The 20,513-nt window shown below is 48.9% G+C and overlaps 2 protein-coding genes across 2 annotated transcripts; one reads left to right on the forward strand and one right to left on the reverse strand.

The window, feature by feature from the left end:
- Positions 1 to 8,607: 8,607 nt before the first annotated feature.
- On the reverse strand, positions 8,608 to 11,579 carry LOC136528127 (putative glycerol-3-phosphate transporter 5). The gene is made up of 2 exons (XM_066521041.1): positions 10,512 to 11,579; positions 8,608 to 9,302 (listed from the first exon to the last, which is right to left on the reverse strand). Exons 1-2 carry the CDS (start codon positions 11,404 to 11,406, stop codon positions 8,791 to 8,793), a joined length of 1,407 nt encoding a protein of 468 aa, XP_066377138.1. The 5' UTR covers positions 11,407 to 11,579; the 3' UTR covers positions 8,608 to 8,790.
- A 3,874-nt stretch (positions 11,580 to 15,453) lies between these two features.
- Positions 15,454 to 15,894, forward strand: LOC136525705 (uncharacterized). The gene has a single exon (XM_066518597.1). The coding sequence runs from the start codon at positions 15,454 to 15,456 to the stop codon at positions 15,892 to 15,894; it is 441 nt and encodes a 146-aa protein (XP_066374694.1).
- The last annotated feature ends 4,619 nt before the right edge of the window (positions 15,895 to 20,513 follow it).

Raw genomic sequence — 20,513 nt, forward strand, 5'->3', positions numbered from 1 at the left:
AGCTGGTTGTAGTCTGATTTGATGATAGCTAGAGCGCATACCCAGTTTTGTGAACCAGGCTGCTCCATTGAGTTCATCCAAGAGTTCATCAACAACTAGTAGGGGGTACTTGTCCTTGACAGTGATGTTGTTCAGCTATCTGCAATCCACACAGAAACGCCAGCTGCCATCTTTCTTCTTCACCAAAAGAACTGGGGAGGCAAAGGGGCTATGGCTGGGCTTAATAATTCCATTGGTTAGCATTTCCTGTATTTGGTGCTCAATTTCGTCTTTCTAGGAAGGTGAATATCTATAAGGCTTAATGTTGACAGGTTTGACACCTGGTATCAATTCAATGTGGTGATCAAACGCTCTTGTTGGTGGAAGGGAATCAGGTTCTTTGAAAAGGTGGGCATGGCTGTCAACCAGAGTCTGGATTGGTGCTGGAATGGATTCAGTGGGTGGGTTGGGTTGGGTTTGACATAGATGAATCATTTGAGCCACTCCCCCTTTCCTAAGTAGACCCTTAAGTTTCCTTGCCTTTAGCTTGTGACAGGTAGACAGTTTGTCCTTAACTCCTTTTAGACAAATTCTCTGCCCAGCATAAGTGAACCGCAACAATTTTCTCTTCCAGTGGATACACATGGGACTAAATCTCTCTAGCCAATCCATACCTAACACCATGTCATAGTAAGGTAATGGAAGGATTCTAACATTGGTGGAGAAAGTATGACCCTGTGTCCACCAAGTGAAGTTGAGGACCTACTGCTGACTTAGAAGCTTTTCACCATTGGCCACTGTGATAGATACAGGAGGAGCTGATGTAAGAGCACACTTTAAGGTGTCAGCAGTCTTCTCACTGAGGAAACATCTAGAACTGCCCGAGTCAATCAAGATAAGAATTTCTTGACTATTGACCAACCCAGTGATTTTGGTGGTTTTCCTGCCTTGCACACCCACTGTTGTAGCTTGAGACAAGGAAAATATCTCGTTGTCGCTGGATTCATCAGAGGTTGGCTCAGATTTGATGGCTTTTGGAAAAAGTTCCATGACTTCCTCTAGGATATGTAGGGACACTTTCTCGGGGCATTTATGATTCCTGCCCCATTTGTCGCCACACTTCATGCATAAACCTTGGGCACGGCGCTAAGCTCTGAGTGTGGTCCATTTATCTTCCCACTTGGGTTTAGTTTCTTCAGTTGGAGGGGCACCCAGAATACCAGGTGGCGCTGCTTGAGGTGGCTTGCCTTGATACTTGTTGTAGTCGCGATAATGGCGCTTGCCAAAATGTTTGGGTTGAGATCCAACACATCGGCCTGCATAAGAGCCAGTGACAAAGCCACATCAACTGTTCTTGGCTTATGTAAAACAATAGCAGCTTTTATGTCAGGATGCAACCCCTAGAGAAATTTGCTAACAAAGAAAACATCATCTAATTGATTGTTATGCACCAGCACTTTATGCATGACAGTTTGGAATCTATCATAATAGTCCTGAACATCAGAGGTTTGTTTAATGCTCAGTAGTTCCAGCATAGAGTTGTGATAGAGATCTTTCCCAAATTTAGACTCAATAGCAATACAGAGTTCAACCTAGTTATCCACCCCATGCTGTGCTTCATAGGTTTGTAACCATAGAGCAGCATGCCCTTTGAAATGAAGGGTGCCATACTGAGCCCAGCGATGCACTAGGACATTGAACATGTCAAAGTATTTTTCTGCTTTTTCTTTCTAGACTTTTGGATGAGACCCATCAAATTTGGGAAACTGGGCCTTAGGCAAGCGACATTCATTGTGGGTAGGCGCAGTATGATAATGAACTGGCAAATTGGGGGTGGATGACTGACCATTGGCCAGGGGATGAGTGAGGACCAGAGTCCCCTCATCAGTCCTCTGTGGTGAAGTTGCAGCACCGTGGCCCATGGCCCGCCCCTCTTCCTCGCGCTTCGTTGCCAATGGTGGAGCGTTGTTCGCTTCCAACGCCTCCACGCGCGACGTGAGAGTCTTGATCTCCATGGTTAGCTCGGTGGATGAGTGATCGACCTCAGGACACCAACGGTTGAAGGACTCCATGAGCAGGAGCATGGACTTCATCTTTGCGCTGAGCGCATCGAGCTTTTCCTCTGTGGTTGCCATTCGGGTGGTGAGGGTTGGTGGTTTGGGTTTGCGCACCAGCGAGTGGGGTAGCTGGGATGAAGGTGGTGGTGGATCTACTGGGAGTTGGGATGGAGGTGGTGGCGGATCGACTGGGAGTTGGGAATCGATCGGGGGCGGTGGTGGCGAAATGATTGGGGTGGAAGGAAAATGGATCGGCAAGGTGGAAAACTTGTTGGCGCAGTGGAATCGGCGTCGGTGGAGGTAGGGGAAGGAGGTAGTGGACGAGTTGAATGGCGGCGAGGACGGATCTGGCGACGGAGATGGGGGATTTGGTGTATGACCGCGCGGCTTCTCTGGATTCAACCGTCGGCGACGGAATTTTACGAACCAGTATTAGCGATGGATCGGAAGGCTCTAGTACCAAATGTGATGACCCTAACCAGATAGGAGAAGGTTGCCGACGTGCACACGCGGCGGTGAGCACGGCGATGGCGCCATCTCGAGCAAGCAAGAGGAGGAGAAAGAGGATTTGGGAATTTGGTTTATCTTCCTCGCTGTCCACCCATCCTCCCACACAGCGAGTTTAATGTCAATGCAATGAAAGAAATGGGCCAAGCCCAGTAGATACACCCATGCGGCTCGTAGGCCGACTTACATGCCGGTACAGCTAGTGCAGCCCAACTCGAAGTATAGCCGGAGGCCTGTTCGTGACAAGATGCCGGTGACACTGGTGGAGAGGAGGCGTCGTCGGCGCCGGGAACGCGGGATGAACGTGAGATGGGTGGCCGCCGAGCTGGAGCGCGCGTGCGCGGACAAGGCGTCCGGATCTGGTCGGAGGTAATGGAATTAATTTATGGTGGTTATGGAATTAATTTTATGTTTAGATGTTATGTACTTTTTTTGATAAATTCGTTCAAAATTAAAAACATTTGACTTGTGAAAAGGCAAAGTGACATATTTTGCTGGACCAATGTGCATCCACCTATAAAGTAGAAATACTTATGACATTTTTATTCATTACTTTGTCATGAATAAGGCATGGCATGAAAGCAAACAAAGTACAGGGTTATTTTTTTATTCTTCCTTGGGTTTCTGTATCATGAAGTCCCACAGATCTGCCCTTGGTAGTGAGGGATATATAGTCAATGTCCAACGGTTTGAGCTGAGAAAAAAAATTCATATCAGATTTCACATCTATATTGTACTAAACATTTTTCTAACAATAAGAACATGCATACTATCAAATACTTACATCCACAATTACTTCCCGTTGGTGGCACTGGTCTGTTGTACTCCCCTGCAAGACGAAGAAGCTTACGTACGCTTATTTCGATCTCGTCTGCAGGGGTGAGAATATGGTAAACGCAAACAATGTCAGATAGTTTGATAGCACGAACGCACTAAGGGGTTGGAGGGTTGGAGGGCTGATTAATTAGGATGGTTTTGATGCACTCATGCTTAACCAAATCCCTCTCATGATAACAGTCTTTCTCACCCAAAGCTCGATGAGCCGTAAACATGGTAAAGACTTAAGAAAAAACCAGGAGTTTAAGCATTACTTTTGGAGAGATCATATACCACTACAGCTAGCGTTGATGATATAAGGACCAACTATAACTTCTTTTCTAGCACATATATAGCTTATGTTGTGAGTCATGTTTGCACTGTGCACTTCTATTTATAGGACACATGATGTAGAGCCTCCACTGCTGCCAAGGCTCTAAAGCTGCCCGCCGTCGTCCCCACCTCCTGGCCTCTCCCCTGAAAGCTCTAGTTTGGTTTTGGTGAATTGATGAAACCTTAAGTGCTAACCTAGTTTATCAAGTGATCATGAGATAGGTAACACATTCCAAGTGGTGAAGCAAATGAAGATCATGACATGATGATGCTGATGCCATGGTGATGATCAAGTGCTTGGACTTGAAAAGAAGAAAAAGAAAAAGAAAAGGCTCAAGGCAAATGTATAAATGGTAGGAGCCATTTTGTTTTGGTGATCGAGACACTTAGTGAGTATGATTACATTTAGGATCGATAGCCGTACTATTAAGAGGGGTAAAACTCGCATCGAAATGCGGTTATCAAAGTGCCACTAGATGTTCTAACTCATTGTATATGCATTTAGATTATAGTGGAGTGCTAATACCCTTGAAATTGTTTGTGAAAATATGCTAACATATGTGCACAAGGTGATACACTTGGTGGTTGACATATTTGAGCAAGGGTAAGAAACTTCACCGGCGGAGTGTCCGCTCGTAGAGTGCGGACAGTCCGACGGTGCCACCGGCGCCCTGTACAGAAAAGACAGGATCTCACAGAAAGCACCGGACGCTGGTCTTAACTGGACCGGAGCGCCCGGTCAGTGGAAGCAGTGAAGACGCTGGCGTCGGTCTTTGACCGGACGCTGGGTCACTTCGTCACCGGACGCTGGCTAGGTGCGTCCGGTCCCATTGACGTGGCAGCGCACAGAGGAGACGTTGAGTGATCGGACGCTGGGTGAGTCTGGTCGGGCAGGACCGGACGCGTCCGGTCGTGATTTTTCGATTCTGGTACCTTACTGGAAACGACCGGACGCTGGCGTTGGTGCGTCCGGTCACTTTGAGCAGCGTGTTCGGTCACTACTTAAATGTACTGATGACTGTTGAAATCGGGCGATCAGCGTTTGAAGTCGATGACACGTGGCAAGCATCGGGCGATCGGACGCTGGGGTCCTACGTCCGGTCGATCTGATCGGTGCGTCCGGTCACCCCGAGTTGTGCCCAGTGAAGGGGTACAACGGCTCTATTTTATGGGGGCTTCTATTGAAGCCCCATGGCTAGCTCTAACTCACTATCTTGGCCATTTGCATTGACATAGCAATCTTGTGAGCTTAGCCAAAGCCCTCCCACTCATCTTCATCATTGATTCATCTTTGTGAGATTGGGAGTGAATCCAAGTGCATTGCTTGAGCATTTGCATCTAGAGGCACTTGGTGTTCGTGTTTCGCTATGGGATTCGCTTGTTACTCTTGGTGGTTGCTGCCACCTAGACGGCTTGGAGCAGCGAGGATCGTCGAGCGGAGGTTGGTGATTGTCTCCGGCTCCGATTGTAGTGATTGTAAGGGGTTCTTGACCTTTCCCCGGCGCAGAGTCAAAAGGTACTCTAGTGAATTGCTCGTGGCTTGTGTGATCCTCATGTTGTGTTGGTTGTGCGGCACCATATTGAGGGTTTGGTGTGTGATGCCAATTAGCGCGTGAACCTCTAAGTGAGTGAATCGCCACAACAAGGACTAGCTTACCGGCAAACAAGTGAACCTCGGTAAAAAATCATTATATCATCATTTGATTCTATGGTGATTGGTCTTCATTGGTATTTATTCTTGTGATTGATTGGTTTACTCCTCGACTCGGCGGTATAACCATCTTGCTCACTCTCTTTACGTTACCGCAACCTAGTTATCAAGCTCTTTAGTGTAGCTAGTTGTGAGAGCTTGTTAGTTTGGTTAGTGTGGCTCTTTAGTTAGCCTTTGAGAGCACACTAATTTAGTATAGTGACATAGCCATTGTGTGGTTAGAAACTATAGAAACTAGAAGTGTGGTAGGTGGCTTGCATTTTTAGTAGGCTAGCGCAACACTTGTTTCGCCTTATAATTATCTAATCGGTTTGCTAAGTGTTGTTGTAGAAATTTTTAATAGGCTATTTACCCCCTCTAGCCATTAGGACCTTTCACCCCCGAACCCCCTTCTATGGCCGCCGGAATTGGAGAAGAAAGAGGGGGAGAGGCCGGAGAGGGAGGTCGCCGGAACCCTAGTCGCCGTCGTCGTCTTCTTCGTCTCCGGCACTGGTACGGTGCAGGAGGGAGAGGGAGACGCGCGGGAGGGTGGTCATGTATTTAGCTTCGCGTTACAAATTATATGTTACTTTTAGATTTGTTCTAAGTTAAGTTTTTAATTGTGATCAAGCTTTTAAAAATTAACATATATAATACCAAATAAATACACTCTCAAAATATATTTATGGTGGTTAATGGAATTAATTTTTTGTCTAGATGTTATGTACTTTCTCAATAAATTCGGTCAAAATTAAAAATATTTGACTTGTGAAAAGTCAAAGTGACATATTTTGCTGGACCAATCTGTATCCACCTATAAAGTTATTGTACGGTTGCTGCAATTCACTCATTTAGAAACACTTATAACATTTTTATTCATTACTTTGCCATGAATAAAGCATGGCATGAAAGCAAACAAAGTACAAGGTTATTCTTATTATTCTTCCTTGGGTTTCTGCATCATGAACTCCCATAGATCTGCCCTTGGTAGTGAGGGATATATAGTCAATGTCCAACGGTTTGAGCTAAGAAACAAAGTTCATATCAGATTTCACATCTATATTGTACCAAACATTTTTGTAATAATAAGAACATGAATACTATCAAATACTTACATCCACATTTACTTCCCACTGGCACTGGTCTATTGCACTCCTCTGCAAGTCGAAGAAGCTTAGGTACGCTTATTTCCTTCTCGTCGTCAGGGGTGAGAATACGGCAAATGCAAACCATGTCAGATAGTTTGACAGCACCAATGCACTCAGCAGTTGGAGGCTTGTAGGGCTCATTAATTTTGATGGTTTTGTCACAGTCGCGCTTAACTAAATCTCTCTGTTGATAACAGCCTTTCTCACCCCCAAGCTTGATGAGCGGTAAACGTGGTAAAGACTAAAGAAAAACCACGAGTTGAAGCATTGCTTTTGGAGACATCATGTACCACTACAGCTTATGTTGTGAGTCATGTTTGCACTGTGCAGTTCTATTTATAGGACACATGATGTAGAGCCGGAGTGCATATTAATGTCAAGTATCCTCAATCAAATCCATAGTATTGTATTAAAACAAAGTTGTATAGCAAATATAAATGTTTAGGAATCTTGAATAAACTATGAATAATGCATCAAGCTTGAGTTATGAAGAAAATTAATAATCAGAAATCGTTGAACCAACATGCTGACAACATGGATAAGACTAAATTAATTTTGATATCTTAGGAGCACGCCCTCAAATAACAAACTCATGGGTCATTTAGTTTTGATATCTATGGAGTATCTCTTTACTTCTCAATTCATAATCTAGCACTAATAAAGCAAATATTGCAATACAACTCCAAAATAAAGCCTTTCATAGTTGTAGTGTAATTGCCAGAGGACTTGATTGCCGTCAAAATCCATGGGCTTGATGTATTTTTCACGTGATCCAACGAGTAAGTTTACTTAGTTACAGAAGTGACATGACATTATAAATGTCAATGCTTTGTTCCGGCAGAAATTGTGGTTTGGTAGGAATCCACATATCAGTGAAGGTCCGCAACAAAGAACAATCGAGGATTTTATCATGGTTCGGTCCCCTGTTCGGATAATAGCCCCACATATCAGTGAATGTCGATGCTTATTTCTTGTATTATCTCGAAGGAAAAGAGTTACTGCAATATTTGTCTATGGTTTCCTAAGCAATGTGATGCTGATTATCCCCATACAATATCTAGCTATTTATATCATGTAGATATCTATCTGCGGATTTGTAGCCACGTCAGATCGGAGTCCTTGTGATACATGAGGAGTATGCACTGTTTTATCCTCCAAGGTTTCCATATCCAGTAGCCGGGTGACGGCTAAGTTCCGGTCTTATACTACTAGGTCGTCTTGGCATCGTTACCGGCCCCCTTGAGCTAACCTACTAAGAGCAACTCCAAGTGTCGAGCTAAAACATTTTGCAAAATTAAATATAGCTATTATTGGGCAAACAAACATCTCCAACGTTTCCTCTTCAAATTTAGTCGCTCTCTATCCTAGAAACTTAGGTCACTACTATTGGATAACCAGCGTCGCTCGCCATCGAGGCTTCTCCCACGCTTGGTGGCCCCTTCCCGGCTTCTCGTACGCTCGATGGGCCCTTCCCGCACTAATTTGGCATCCCCTTTGATGATTGGGGTATGATGGTTGGGTTGATAGGTTGCTCAACTACTGCAATTAGGAAGAATCGGTTTCATGTTTTTAGGTACTCCCCCCATTCCAAATTATAAGATGTTTTGCCTTTCCTATATACATAGTTTTTGCTATGCATTTAGATATACACTGTGTCTACATACATAATAAAAATAATACATCTTGAAAAGCTAAAACGTCTTCGAATTTGGAATTGAGGGAGTACATCACAGTCTGGTAGTCTAACCGGTGCCAATGCATTTCTAGGAGTATTCGATTGCAGGGCGTGTTTTCTTGATGCATTAGTTAAAATTGCTCTAGGTCTGTTTCTAGGATTTGACCATCTTGAAATTAAGAAGCAATTTAAATATTTTGTACCGAATGATCACAAGTTCTAAAATGAATTTTATGTTCTATACTATAAATATGCCTTTGCATTGAGCACATAAGGATTAGCATTAGAGTTTTTAATATGAAACTTTATATTTTCACAAATTTAAATGCATCAATTTTCTCATTGCAGTTTTCTGAAGATGAACATGACAAGGGGGAGGACGATGATGAAGAATTGTTGAAAAAAGCATTACTATTCCTCTATTGCTTATTATTTTTTTATAGACACGTGCATGTCTACTGGTAACAACAAACAACCAATCTAAATACATGACCCAAGAAATGGCCTAACTAAGCTCCTGCTAAGTACCTACAATCTGACATCTGAAGCATCCCCAATTCAACATATATTAGTACTACTTTAATTTCATGTGCTAAGCTTGGTTACTATCTCATCCTTTGCCAGCCGTATCAAAAACAGGATGGCAAGTGATATGGAAACAATCAACATGAAAAATACACTATTCCATCCTCTAGTTGAAATGTAACCCGTAAGCAAGGGGCCCAGAGCTGCACCAACAGAACCAGTGCCATCAATTATCGCAGAAACTGTCGCCAGCGCCCGTGAATTTCCCTTGACCGCGTCTTGGGTGCCAAGATCAGTTGCTACAGCTGTGGTGATGAGAGAGTATGGACCATTCACAAAGTAACCAGACAGGAACATGAGACCAATGTTGTGGTGCATGGATATGCTTCCATATGTCCGGTACACAATGAGTGCTGGGATCGACAGCAAGAGGAACAGAACTGATGTTATTGCACGGGCACCTATGGCATCCGAAAGAAAACCAGCTGAAATCCCTCCTAAGACGCCTCCAATGTCGAATACAATTGATAAAATTCCTGAAGCCTTGTGTGACAAGAACTGACCTGCTACGGCTGCAAAATTAAAAATAGGTTGGCATCAAGCAAAAGTAACAACTCCATGACGTTTCATGCTAAATTGAAAATGACTATACTCCACAAATGAATTCTACAGAAGCAATACATCCAAGCAAAAGCAATCCTCTAATTTCTGAAGTTATACATTTCAAGATTTAACCTTGGAATGGAAGGACAGGTATGTTGAAAGTTACTCGTGCCAAACTCTACTACAGGTATGTTGAAAGTTACTCGTGCCAAACTCTACTATCTCTTGCAAGAAAATTAGGCACCCATCATAATAGATGTACACAAGTACAATTCATTTGAAATTTCGATCACCAATTAAAACAGTTCAACATGCAAGCTAAAGAATGTTATCAACAGTAATGGGGTGTTTGGTTTGTGGAACAACCTCATTCTTCTCTCTAGATGAGGTAATGCATCATGAGTTCATTCCTATGATTTTAGTGGAATCAGCCTATTATTATCTTGTCCATTCCTCAAACCCTCTAGGTTGGCATCTTATTATAAACTTAAGAACAAGCTAAAGCTGGTTCATATTATCAACAGATTTGCTATGCTTAAAAAAAAGGAGACCAAAAAATAACTGAAGGTGACTCTGTTCCAACTCACAATATATAAAACAAGGTTTCATAGAAAAACAAATTCAGACTGTTTGGTGATTGTATCTGTTATGGGGCATCGATTAGGGGCCCAGGGGCCACAGGATCAATTAGAGGGATTTGATCAGTTAGAGATAGGATTAGATTTGGGTCAATTAGAGATAGGATCGGATATGACTGGGCCTTCCTTAGGTGGCCAGGATTCCTCTCTATATAAAGGGAGGTGATGTACCAAGGAGAGGAAGAAAAGCAATGAAGAAAGAACAAACAATCCAATTCCCCCAAATACTCTAGTCTCCCTCCACGCCGACTTTGCCCGGCCATCTTCCTGGCAATGGTTATCCCCCAATGATCTAAGGATCATAACAGTATCTACCAATTCAACTGATTGAAACCATAAGAATCATCTATCTGGTCTGAAACATGAAACTGCAATTGCTGGCAAGAACAGAATTCATTGACTGATATTTTCACAGCCCAATCCTTGGAAATACAGTACCATCAGATTTGAGTGCGAACTATGATCAAGTAACAAGCACATATACTACCATTGTTAATGTGATAAATACAAAAATAAATGTATGAACAAATGAGCACATACCATTATTTCTGATATAGAATGGCAACCAGTAGAGGAAGGTGTAGGCAACGAGCTTGGAGAAAAATAGGCAGAATGCATATGGCGCCACGCCAGGCAGTTTCCATGCCTCCACGAACCCGATTGCTCTCGGCAATTGTGATCCCATTTCCAGCTCGAACTCGTCATCCTCATTCCCTTCAACCTCTTTCTTATCCTCCCCAAGCAGCCCTACCTCCTCCCCACCATCCCCATTCATCTCAACCTCCATTATCTCCACCTCCAAGCCAGCCTCGCTCGGGTGCGCGACCAAGAACACCAGCACGACAACTCCGAGCGCGGCGATGCCGACCGCAGGAACCAAGAAGGACCAGCCCCATCCGAACTCGAGCACGGCCGCGGCGAGGACCGAGCCGGCGATGTTCCCGACGGAGGTGTGCGAGTTCCACACCCCCATGATGGTGCCGCGCTTGGAGGCGTGGCCGAACCAGTTCCCGACGACGGCGACCACGCAGGGCCACCCGGCGGACTGGACGACGCCGCTGGCAACCTGCGCGGCCACGAAGAAGGCGAGCGCGTGGACGTCGAGGAAGTAGGCGGCGCCGAGCGCGGCGCACGCGGCGCCGGACGCGAGCATGGCCGTGCCGAGGAGGCGGCGGAGGTCGGCGCGGTCGGCGAGGTGGCCCGCGGCGAACATGGCGAGCGCGTAGGAGGAGAGGAAGGCGACGTCGAGCTCGCCGAGGCGGTGCGGGCCCCGGGCACCCGAGAAGGGGGCCCAGTCCGCGGAGAGCACGGCCTTGACGATGCTCTGCGGCTTGCGGGAGGCGTGGAACGACGCGTAGGACGCGAAGGTGAGCGCCAGCACCGCGTACTCGTGCCGCCCGAGGCCCCGCGCGGGCGCGGCCCCCGCGACTTCCATCGGAGCGGCGGATGCTACTGAGGAGAGAGGTTTGAGGGCATGGGAGGAAAGGGGGAGGTGAGATCTGGCATCGAGGGAGACGAGTAAAGACGACGACGACCCTGGTGCGACAAGCAAGGAGCTTTGACTCCGTTGCACTTCTTTGAAACCTGAAATTTTCCAGCCTTTTTTCTTCGGAGACTACTCCTGATTAGCTGTTGCACAGTGCACAAGATGGAGGAGTTCTAATTTTCTGAAGTGTGAAGAAGAGGAGGCAAAGAATGTTCAGATTCAGACTTCGCACTTCCAAATCCAAGTTTCCAAATGTCGGGGACGGCCTAAAGAGCAGGAGCTAATGACAGTCATTTATCCGCGCCTCGTCCGTCCACCAAGACCATGGGCCCCGCCTCAAGTTGACTCCCGAGGATTGGCTCCGCCTCGCCCGACGTCTAAGGACAGACTCCGTCTCGTCCGACCCTCGAGGACTGGCTGCGCTTTGCTCGACGTCTAAGGGCAAACTCCGTCTCGGCCGACCCCAGAGGGCTGGCTCCGCCTCGCCCGACGTCCGGGGGCTGGCTCCGCCTCGCCCGACGTCTAAAGGCAGACTCCGCCTCGCCCGACGTCTGCGCACTGCTCCTTCATAACTACGCGCATAGATAAGGCAGGACACTCAAGTCAACCGCAATACCGAGAACCATACCCTGCACGCATACAGGAAAGTACCATCAGTATATGACAAGACTGACGCTTTAAGCCCTTCTAGGCATGTCAGAGTCCTAATAGTGTTGTAGGCGCCGACATTAGTCTTACAACATTGTGGGCGCCGCCATTTGCTCTCGAGCACGGATCCTGACGGAAGCATACGATAACCACTACGGTCCAAGAGGAAACTCGCATCATCTACAGTAACGGACATACGATCACTATGTCGTCTGCTCCCCTTAGGGTCGCGGATCAGCACCCTGGTCCGTCGCGCCGCTCGCCAGGGCAGGATGGGACGTGACCACTTGCTGACAAAGCCAGAACATGGCATCATCAACGGACAGACGCCCAGCGCGGCCCTATCAGGATCAGCGGATATGCACCCAGCATGGAGCTATCCCTGACACCGTCTGTCGTATCAGCGGAGCTTGCTCAGATCAAAAGGAAGGCCCGACATCTTTGAAGGACCTCCTTTGCCTCTAGTTTCTCTTTTTTCTCCCATCTGTAATCATTGTTTCCCCTTGGTCTATAAAAGGAAAGGCAGGGCACCCCACTAAGAGGACCGATCGATGCAAGGCACCACGCATCACATCACACACAGCTGAGCAGCAACCAAGCTCTCAGCATCTATTCGACCTTTTCATCAGAGACTTGGGACATGTCCCTCTCTCGCCCATTTGTAACCCCTACTACGAACTTTTCAGTGCTAATAACACGAGCAGTAGCCATGAACTAGACGTAGGGACATTCTACCCGAACCAGTATAAACTTTGTGTCTTTTTAGCACACCATCCGGGCCAGACGCGCAATAAACAAATTTACTCGTTGGTGTTTACTCAAAACACCGACAGTTGCCGCGCCAGATAGGGGACCTTTGTGCGTTCCGACATTAACATCGGGCCACAGATGGCTAGCCACGGTATCAGCTGGTTCCTAGGCGCACAGGTGCGCTTTGGTGACCTGAACTTCATCATCACGGTGGGAGGAGAGTTGGCATTAGCTAACGCCGCAATCCAACCTCTCCCCTTCATCGGCCTCGACTACGAGAGGCTTAAGTGCCAGCTCGGTGTCTCCCTGGGACCCCAGCCGTCCAGGGAGGACCCGCGCCGCCTCACCTTCTCTGACGCCAATGACATGGCGTGGCTTGCCGGAGGGGAACCCCTCTCTCCAAAACACCTCATACAGAACACCCCGACAGTGCTTCCGTTTGGTCTCCGCAACGCCGTGACGACCGTTAGCCACCTTGTGGCACAATGCATGGTTCCACCTCCCACGAACGATGAATTCGTGGGGGTAATTGAACACGTCGTGGAATCTTTCCACGACCTCCTGGCAAAGGAGCTAGAGTCGCCCTCTGGCTCTGACTCTAGTAGGGGAAGCCATCACCCCTCTCGTGAATGCTTCATGACGAGTACCCCCGAGGGGCATGTCGAAAGCATCCATGAGGGGGAGGCTACCCCAACAAACGACCTCTTCGACGAGTCCAAGAGAGAGACAGCGGACCCGCCACGCATGCTGGTGGAGCAGCTGAAAGCCCAACACTGAGAGATCGAGAAAGCGCTACTCTAGCTCGAGCAGGAATGCACGGAGCTCAATCAGGAGATAGAGCACCATGGAGACGGTGGGCGTGCATGCGCCATGGCCCGCGACATGAACCAGAGGATCATCGCAGACGATGAAGCCCTCCCTCACTTCGCCTGGGCAAGCCAAAACATCGCCGCCGCCGCAGCCTTGCTCCATGGCCTTCCAGAGGCCGCGACGCCCGAGGATCGTTAGGCCCACCGCAAGATTCGCACGCTGCTCGAGCATGCGGTGGCGTAGCAGGCCGAGAGCTCGTTGTCTCGGTGACACAAGCTCGACACCAGCCAGCGCACGCTCTTAGAGCGTCCCAGCAGGGACACATCGGTCCACCAGGCGCCACAAAAGTGATGGGAGCATGCCGCGATCCTGGTGCATCAGCGCCTCGGCCGCAACCGTGACGCACGCAACACCCTCAACGCTCGCAGGCGTACCCATGATGATCTGAGAGAGGGAGCTAGCCATGGATATCACCCTCGCCATGGCAGACGCTATGACAGCGGCGAGGACTGAAGCCCGAGCCCTAGCCTACTAGGGCCTCAGGCCTTCGGCCGACACATCCTCAACGTTGCCTTCCCGCCAAGGTACCGGCCACTAACCAACATCCCGAATTACTCTGGGGAGACGAACCCCGGACTATGGCTCGAGGATTATCAGCTTGCCTGCCAAGCCAATGGCGCGTATAATGACGACTTCATTATCCGCAACCTTCCACTGTTCTAGGCCAATTCGGCACGGACATGGTTGGAACACCAGCCGCCCAACAGAATCTAGAGTTGGGCGAACCTGAAGGAGATCTTCGTGGAAAACTTCTTAGGCACATACAAGCGCCCTAGGAACCCATAGGACCTCAAAAACTCCTGACAGAAGGCCGATGAGACCCACCGTGGGTACATCCGACATTTCTCCCGGCAGTGCAACGAGCTACCTAACGTCACCGACGTTGACATTATAGGGGCTTTCCTCTCTAGGACCACCTGTGAATCTCTGGTTCATAAGCTGGGATGCAAGGGTTCATGAACCACCAAGGAACTCCTTGACATTGCCACCAGCCATGCCTTGGGCAAAGAAGCGGTCAGAGTGATCTTCGATCACCTCAATGGCAAGGCGAGGTGGGACGAGGATGCTAGCGAAGGCACCTCCAATCATCCCACCAAATAGAAGAACAAGAAGCAACGATGCGAGGGCTCTATCGTGGCCACCACTGACCGTAGGGGTGGTCGGAAGCCCGTGGAGGGCACACCAAACCACTTTGAAAAACTACTCGAGGGGCCATGCTCAAACCATGCCTTCCCCGTCAAGTATCTGTACAAGGACTACACCCTCATGAAGGGGTTCTTGTCCAGAGCCTCCAACAAAGGGGAGCATGGGAAGGACTCCAACCCTACCACGGATGACGCCAAGGGGAAGGACGACGGCTTTCCAACACTGGATGGCTGCCTCATGATCTTCGGAGGATCGGAGGCTTACGACTCCAAGCGCCACTAGAAGATCACGCACTGCGAGGTCTATGCGACCGAACCAGCCACGCCGGCCTTCCTCCGGTGGTCAGAGTCTGCCATAACCTTTGATTAGACCGATCATCTGGACAGCATCCCGTAGCCAGGGAGATACCCGCTCGTGGTCGACCCAACCATCGACACAAAGAGGCTCACCAAAGTACTAATGGATGGAGGCAGTGGCCTCAACATCATGTACGTCGAAACACTTGACGCTATGGGCGTTGACCGAGCGTGCATCTGGCTAACCGGAGTACCCTTTCATGGCATCGTGCTTGGGAAGTAGGCCATGCCGCTTGGGCAGATCAATCTGCACGTCACCTTTGGGGGTCCATCCAACTACAGGACGGAGACTCTTGCTTTTGAAGTGGTGGGGTTCCACGGAACTTACCACGCCATCCTAGGGCGACCATGCTACGTGAAGTTTATGGCTGTCCCCAACTACACTTACCTCAAGCTAAAAATGTCGGGCTTAGGCAGGGTCATCACTGTCGGCATATCCTTTCAGCGCGCCTACGAGTGCGAAGTCGAGTGCTGCGATCACGCCGCAGCGATCGTAGCCTTCGGAGAGATCGCGAACATCAGAAAAGAGGTCACCAAAGAAGCACCCGACCCCAAAAGGTCGACCGGGGCCTTCGAGCCAGTGAAAGGCTCTAAGGAAGTCCTCATAGACCTCGGGAGCACTGAGGGAAAAATTGTGCGCATTGGTACCACTATTTCCTCCGAATAGGAAAGCGCGCTCGTCGGCTTCCTCCGCACCAACAAAGACATCTTCGCATGGAAACCCTCAGACATGCCAGGCATTCCGAGGGAAGTCACCGAGCATGCCTTAAAGATCCGCCTAGGCTCCAAGCCAGTGAAACAACGCCTGCGTCGCTTCAACGAGGGGAAACGCGGGACCATCGGCGAGGAGATCACAAAGCTTTTGGTGGCCGGATTCATCAAGGAAGTGTACCACTCAAAGTGGTTAGCCAATCCCGTTCTTGTACAAAAGAAGAGTGGGAAATGGAGGATGTGTGTTGACTATATGGGTCTCAACAAAGCATGCCCAAAGGATCTGTTTCCTTTGCCGCGCATAGACTAGATAGTTGACTCTACCTCGGGGTGCGAAACCCTCTGCTTCCTTGATGCATACTCTTGGTACCATCAAATTGCGATGAAAGGGTTCGACCAGCTTGCGACATCTTTCATCACCCCCTTTGGATCGATCTGCTATGTCACAATGCCGTTCGGTCTAAAGAACACTTGGGCTACATACCAGCACTGTTTGCTCAAGTGCTTCGGAGACCTCATCGGGCGGACCGTTGAGGCCTATGTTGACGACATCGTGGTCAAATCCAAACGGGCTGACCACCTCGTAGCCGATCTTGAGCAGACCTTTGCAAAAGTCTAAGCAAATGACATCAAACTCAATCTTGAGAAGTGTGTTCTCGGGGTCCCGAGGGTGTAGGGTCGAGATGGTGGACTAGAGGGGAGGTGAATAGTCATTTCTAAAATTAATCATGTCGGCTAACCGAAACAAGTACGGAATTAAAAAAATCGGTCTAGCCAAAACTACACCCCTCTATCAATGTTCTCAGCACCTAACAAAGATCCTAATTAAGTAACTAAGGTGCCGGGCTAGCTAGAGCTCACCTAATCAATTCTAGAAGCAAGGTCACACAAACATATGCCACTAGTACTTTAAGCAACAAGGGAGCTCCTACACATGCTAGTAAGCAAAAGCACAAAGCCAACTAAGCTCATTAGCAATGCTCAATGACAAGGCAACCAATGCCAAATTAGAGAGCGCAAATACTTAGCTACACAAACTAAGCAATGTGACTTACAGGGTTACACAAACCAAATTAGCCACGCAAAGGAGCTACTTCTATGCTACACAAGCAAGAAGGTAACTAGTGAGCTACACAAGCTAACTAATTACAAGAGCAACTACACAAGCATAATGTATAAAAAGTAATCATAAGCTTGTGTAAGGGGATTGCAAACCAACAGGAAGAACAAGGTTGACACGGTGATTTTCTCCCGAGGTTCACGTGCTTGCCAACACGCTACATCCCCGTTGTGTCGATCGCTCACTTGGTGGTTCGGCGGCTAATTGGCATCACCCGCAAAGCCCGCACATCGGGCACTGCAAGAACCTACCCCGAAAGTGAGTGTAGCTCAATGACACGCTCAACTAGAGTTGCTCTTCGTGGCTCCCGCGGGGCGAGCACAATGCCCCTCACAAAGCTCCTCTCCAGAGCACCGCACAAGCTTCTTGCGGGCTTCGACGGAGACCACCACCAAACCATCTAGGAGGTGGCAACCTCCAAGAGTAACAAGCACCACCGGCTTGCAACTCAATCACCTAGTGCCACTCGATGCAACCTCACGATGCAATCGCACTAGAATCGCTCTCTCACACAATCGGATGATCACTATCAAGTATATGTGAGATGGAGGGCTCCCAAGCACTCTCAAGCATGGACACAAAGTCCCCTGAGGTGCTCAGCACCAGCCATGGCTGAGACCACCTTCTATTTATAGCCCCACAGGCTAAACTAGCCGTTACCCCTTCACTAGGCAAAACTCGGGACGACCGGACGCTCCAATTGTATTGACCGGACGCAGGACCTCAGCGTCCGGTCAACGGATGCTCACCACATGTCACCTCCATTCAACCTCAGTCGTGTGATCTCAATGCTCAAGTGATGACCGGACGCAGCAACCCCAGCGTCCGGTCGTTTTCAGTAAGGTACCAGTCACGACCGGACATGTCCGATCGGTCACGATCGGACGCAGCATCAGCGTCCAATCCTTCTCCAACCTTTCTGCATCGCCTATGTCACCGTACGTCAGCCTGACCGGACACACCCTGCCAGCGTCCGGTCACTTTCGGCGCCAGCGTCCGGTCGAAGACCGATGCCTGCACGCTCTCTGCCGCCACTGACCGGACACAGGACCCCAGCGTCCGGTCACTACGTGACCAGTGTCCGATCCACTCTGTGACACTCCGCCGGTGGAGTTTCTAACCCTTCTCACCTGCATTTCATCGCCGAGTTGATCCACATCAACCCCAACTTCATTTTCTTTGTAAATGTGCCAACACCACCAAGTGTACACCACCATGTGTATGTGTGTTAGCATTTTCACAATCATTTTCCAAAGGATTAGCCACTCAACTTGCCACGCCACTCAATCCTAGCGACGATGCAAAGTTAGATCACTCGAGTGGCACTAGATGACCGATATGCAAATAAGTTTGCCCCTCTTGATATTACGGCTATCTATCCTAAACCCAGTCATAAACTTCTCTACACACCTATGATCGGTGAAATGAAATGCCCTAGGTTATACCTTTGCCTTGCGCATTCCATTCCATCTCCTCCAATGTCGATGCAACACATGCACCAACATGATCAACAATGATATCATCCACTTCATATCATCACGTGATCTTGTTGGTTCATTGATCTTGACCTCACTTGCTTTTCACCGTTGCCTTCGTCCATCGGCGCCAAGTCTTGCTCAAGCTTCACCGCCACGCGGTCCATCGCTCCAAAGCCTTCAACTTGCCTTCACGCTTGCAACCGGTCCATCAAGACAAGTCATGTCTTGATCTTTTCCACCTTGATCACATGACTCAATGTCATGTCTCATTTGCAATGAGCTCCTTCATCATCACATGTGTGAGCTTTGCAACATCTCCAAGCCATTTTCACCTTCATGGCATATGTTGCTCACACACACATGTACCTGTGGACTAATCACCTGTGTATCTCATATAATCACAATTAGTCCACCTAGGTTGTCACTCAATTACTAAAACCACACAAGGACCTTTCAGAGGGGCATGCTGCTTGGTTTCATCATCTCCGAGCGTGGCATCGAAGCCAACCCAGAGAAGATCTCAGCCATCATAAGGATGGACCTGATTCATAACATAAAGGGGGTACAGTGGTTATGGGATGCCTCGCCACGCTCAACCGCTTCATCTCATGCCTCGGTGAATGAGGTCTCCCCCTTTATCAACTTCTGAAGAAGGCCGATCACTTCGAATGGACATCCGAGGCCCAGGAAGCACTTAACATGGTTAAGCAGCTCCTGACGAAGGTCCCGATCCTGGTTCCTCCTACCGAGGGAGAACCCCTTGTGCTCTTCATCACGGTCACCACGCAAGTGGTCAGCGCCGCCCTGGTAGTGGAGCGGGAAGAAGAGGGGCACGCCCTCAAAGTACGGCGCCCTGTGTACTTCATCAGTGAGGTCCTATCCGACTCAAAGACCTGCTACCCCCAAATCCAGAAGCTTCTGTATGCCGTACTCATCACTAGGAGGAAGCTATGCCACTACTTCGAGTCACAACCAGTGACAGTCGTGACGTCCTTCCCCTTGGAGAGGTTGTCCAAAACCAGGATGCCACGGGAAGAATCGCAAAATGGGCGCTCAAGCTTATGGGTCAGGGCATTGCGTATGCCTCCCGGACAGCCATCAAGTCCCAGGTGTTGGCTGATTTCATCGTGGAATGGACCAAGGTCCAAATGCCACCGGCGATCGTCGATCAAGAGTACTAGATAATGTACTTCGACGGATCGCTGTTGAAGAAGGGCGCCGGTGTAGGGCTGGTCTTCGTGTCGCCCCTCGAGGTACGCATGAGGTACATGGTCCATCTCCATTTCCCCTCCTCCAACAATGTGGCCGAATGTGAGGTGCTCATCAACGGCCTACGCATTGCCATCGAGTTGGGCGCCCGACGCCTCGATGTTCGAGGAGATTCCTAGCTGGTCATCGACCAGGTCATGAAGTAGTCAAACTGCCATGACGTCAAGATGGTCGCATACTGCCAAGAAGTCCACCGGCTAGAGGACAAGTTCAATGGCCTCGAGCTCAACCACATCCCGAGGCATCTCAATGAGGTGGCTGACACGCTTGTGAAAGCACCATCCGACCGAGAGCCGGTGCCAATGGGTGTCTTCACCAGCGACCAGCACAAGCCCTTGGTTCACTACGAGGAGTCAGAACAGGGCGGCGATAGTCCGACCAATCCAGGACCGAGAGCTGACCAACCGTCGGCTCCATCCAGCCTCGAAGTCATGGAGCTTGAAGAGGACCCAGCGATAGAGCCCGACCCTCTGGTCGACTAGAGGATGCTCTACCTCAACTACCTCCTCTGTGACGCACTACTGATGGACAAGACGGAGGCTCGATGGCTCGCACGTCGTGCTAAGTCCTTTGTTCTTGTGGAGGGCGAACTCAACAAGCAAAGCCACACTAGGATCCTATAGCGCTGCATCCCCATCGAACAGGGAAACATTTATTGAATGATATCCACGGTGGGGTCTGCGGTCACCATGCCACACCTAGAACCCT

Source organism: Miscanthus floridulus, chromosome 19 (assembly GCF_019320115.1).
Source record: "Miscanthus floridulus cultivar M001 chromosome 19, ASM1932011v1, whole genome shotgun sequence".
In the NCBI taxonomy this organism is placed as follows: Eukaryota; Viridiplantae; Streptophyta; class Magnoliopsida; order Poales; family Poaceae; genus Miscanthus; species Miscanthus floridulus.

What these genes read in the sequence shown, in the direction of transcription:
- LOC136528127 (XM_066521041.1), bottom strand. Translation starts at nt 11,406, where the DNA reads ATGGAAGTCGCGGGGGCCGCGCCCGCGCGGGGCCTCGGGCGGCACGAG. An exon ending in ATTCTATATCAGAAATAATG is followed by an intron (nt 9,303 to 10,511) that starts GTATGTGCTCAT and finishes TTAATTTTGCAG; the next exon opens with CCGTAGCAGGTCAGTTCTTG.
- LOC136525705 (XM_066518597.1), top strand. Translation starts at nt 15,454, where the DNA reads ATGCCGCTTGGGCAGATCAATCTGCACGTCACCTTTGGGGGTCCATCC.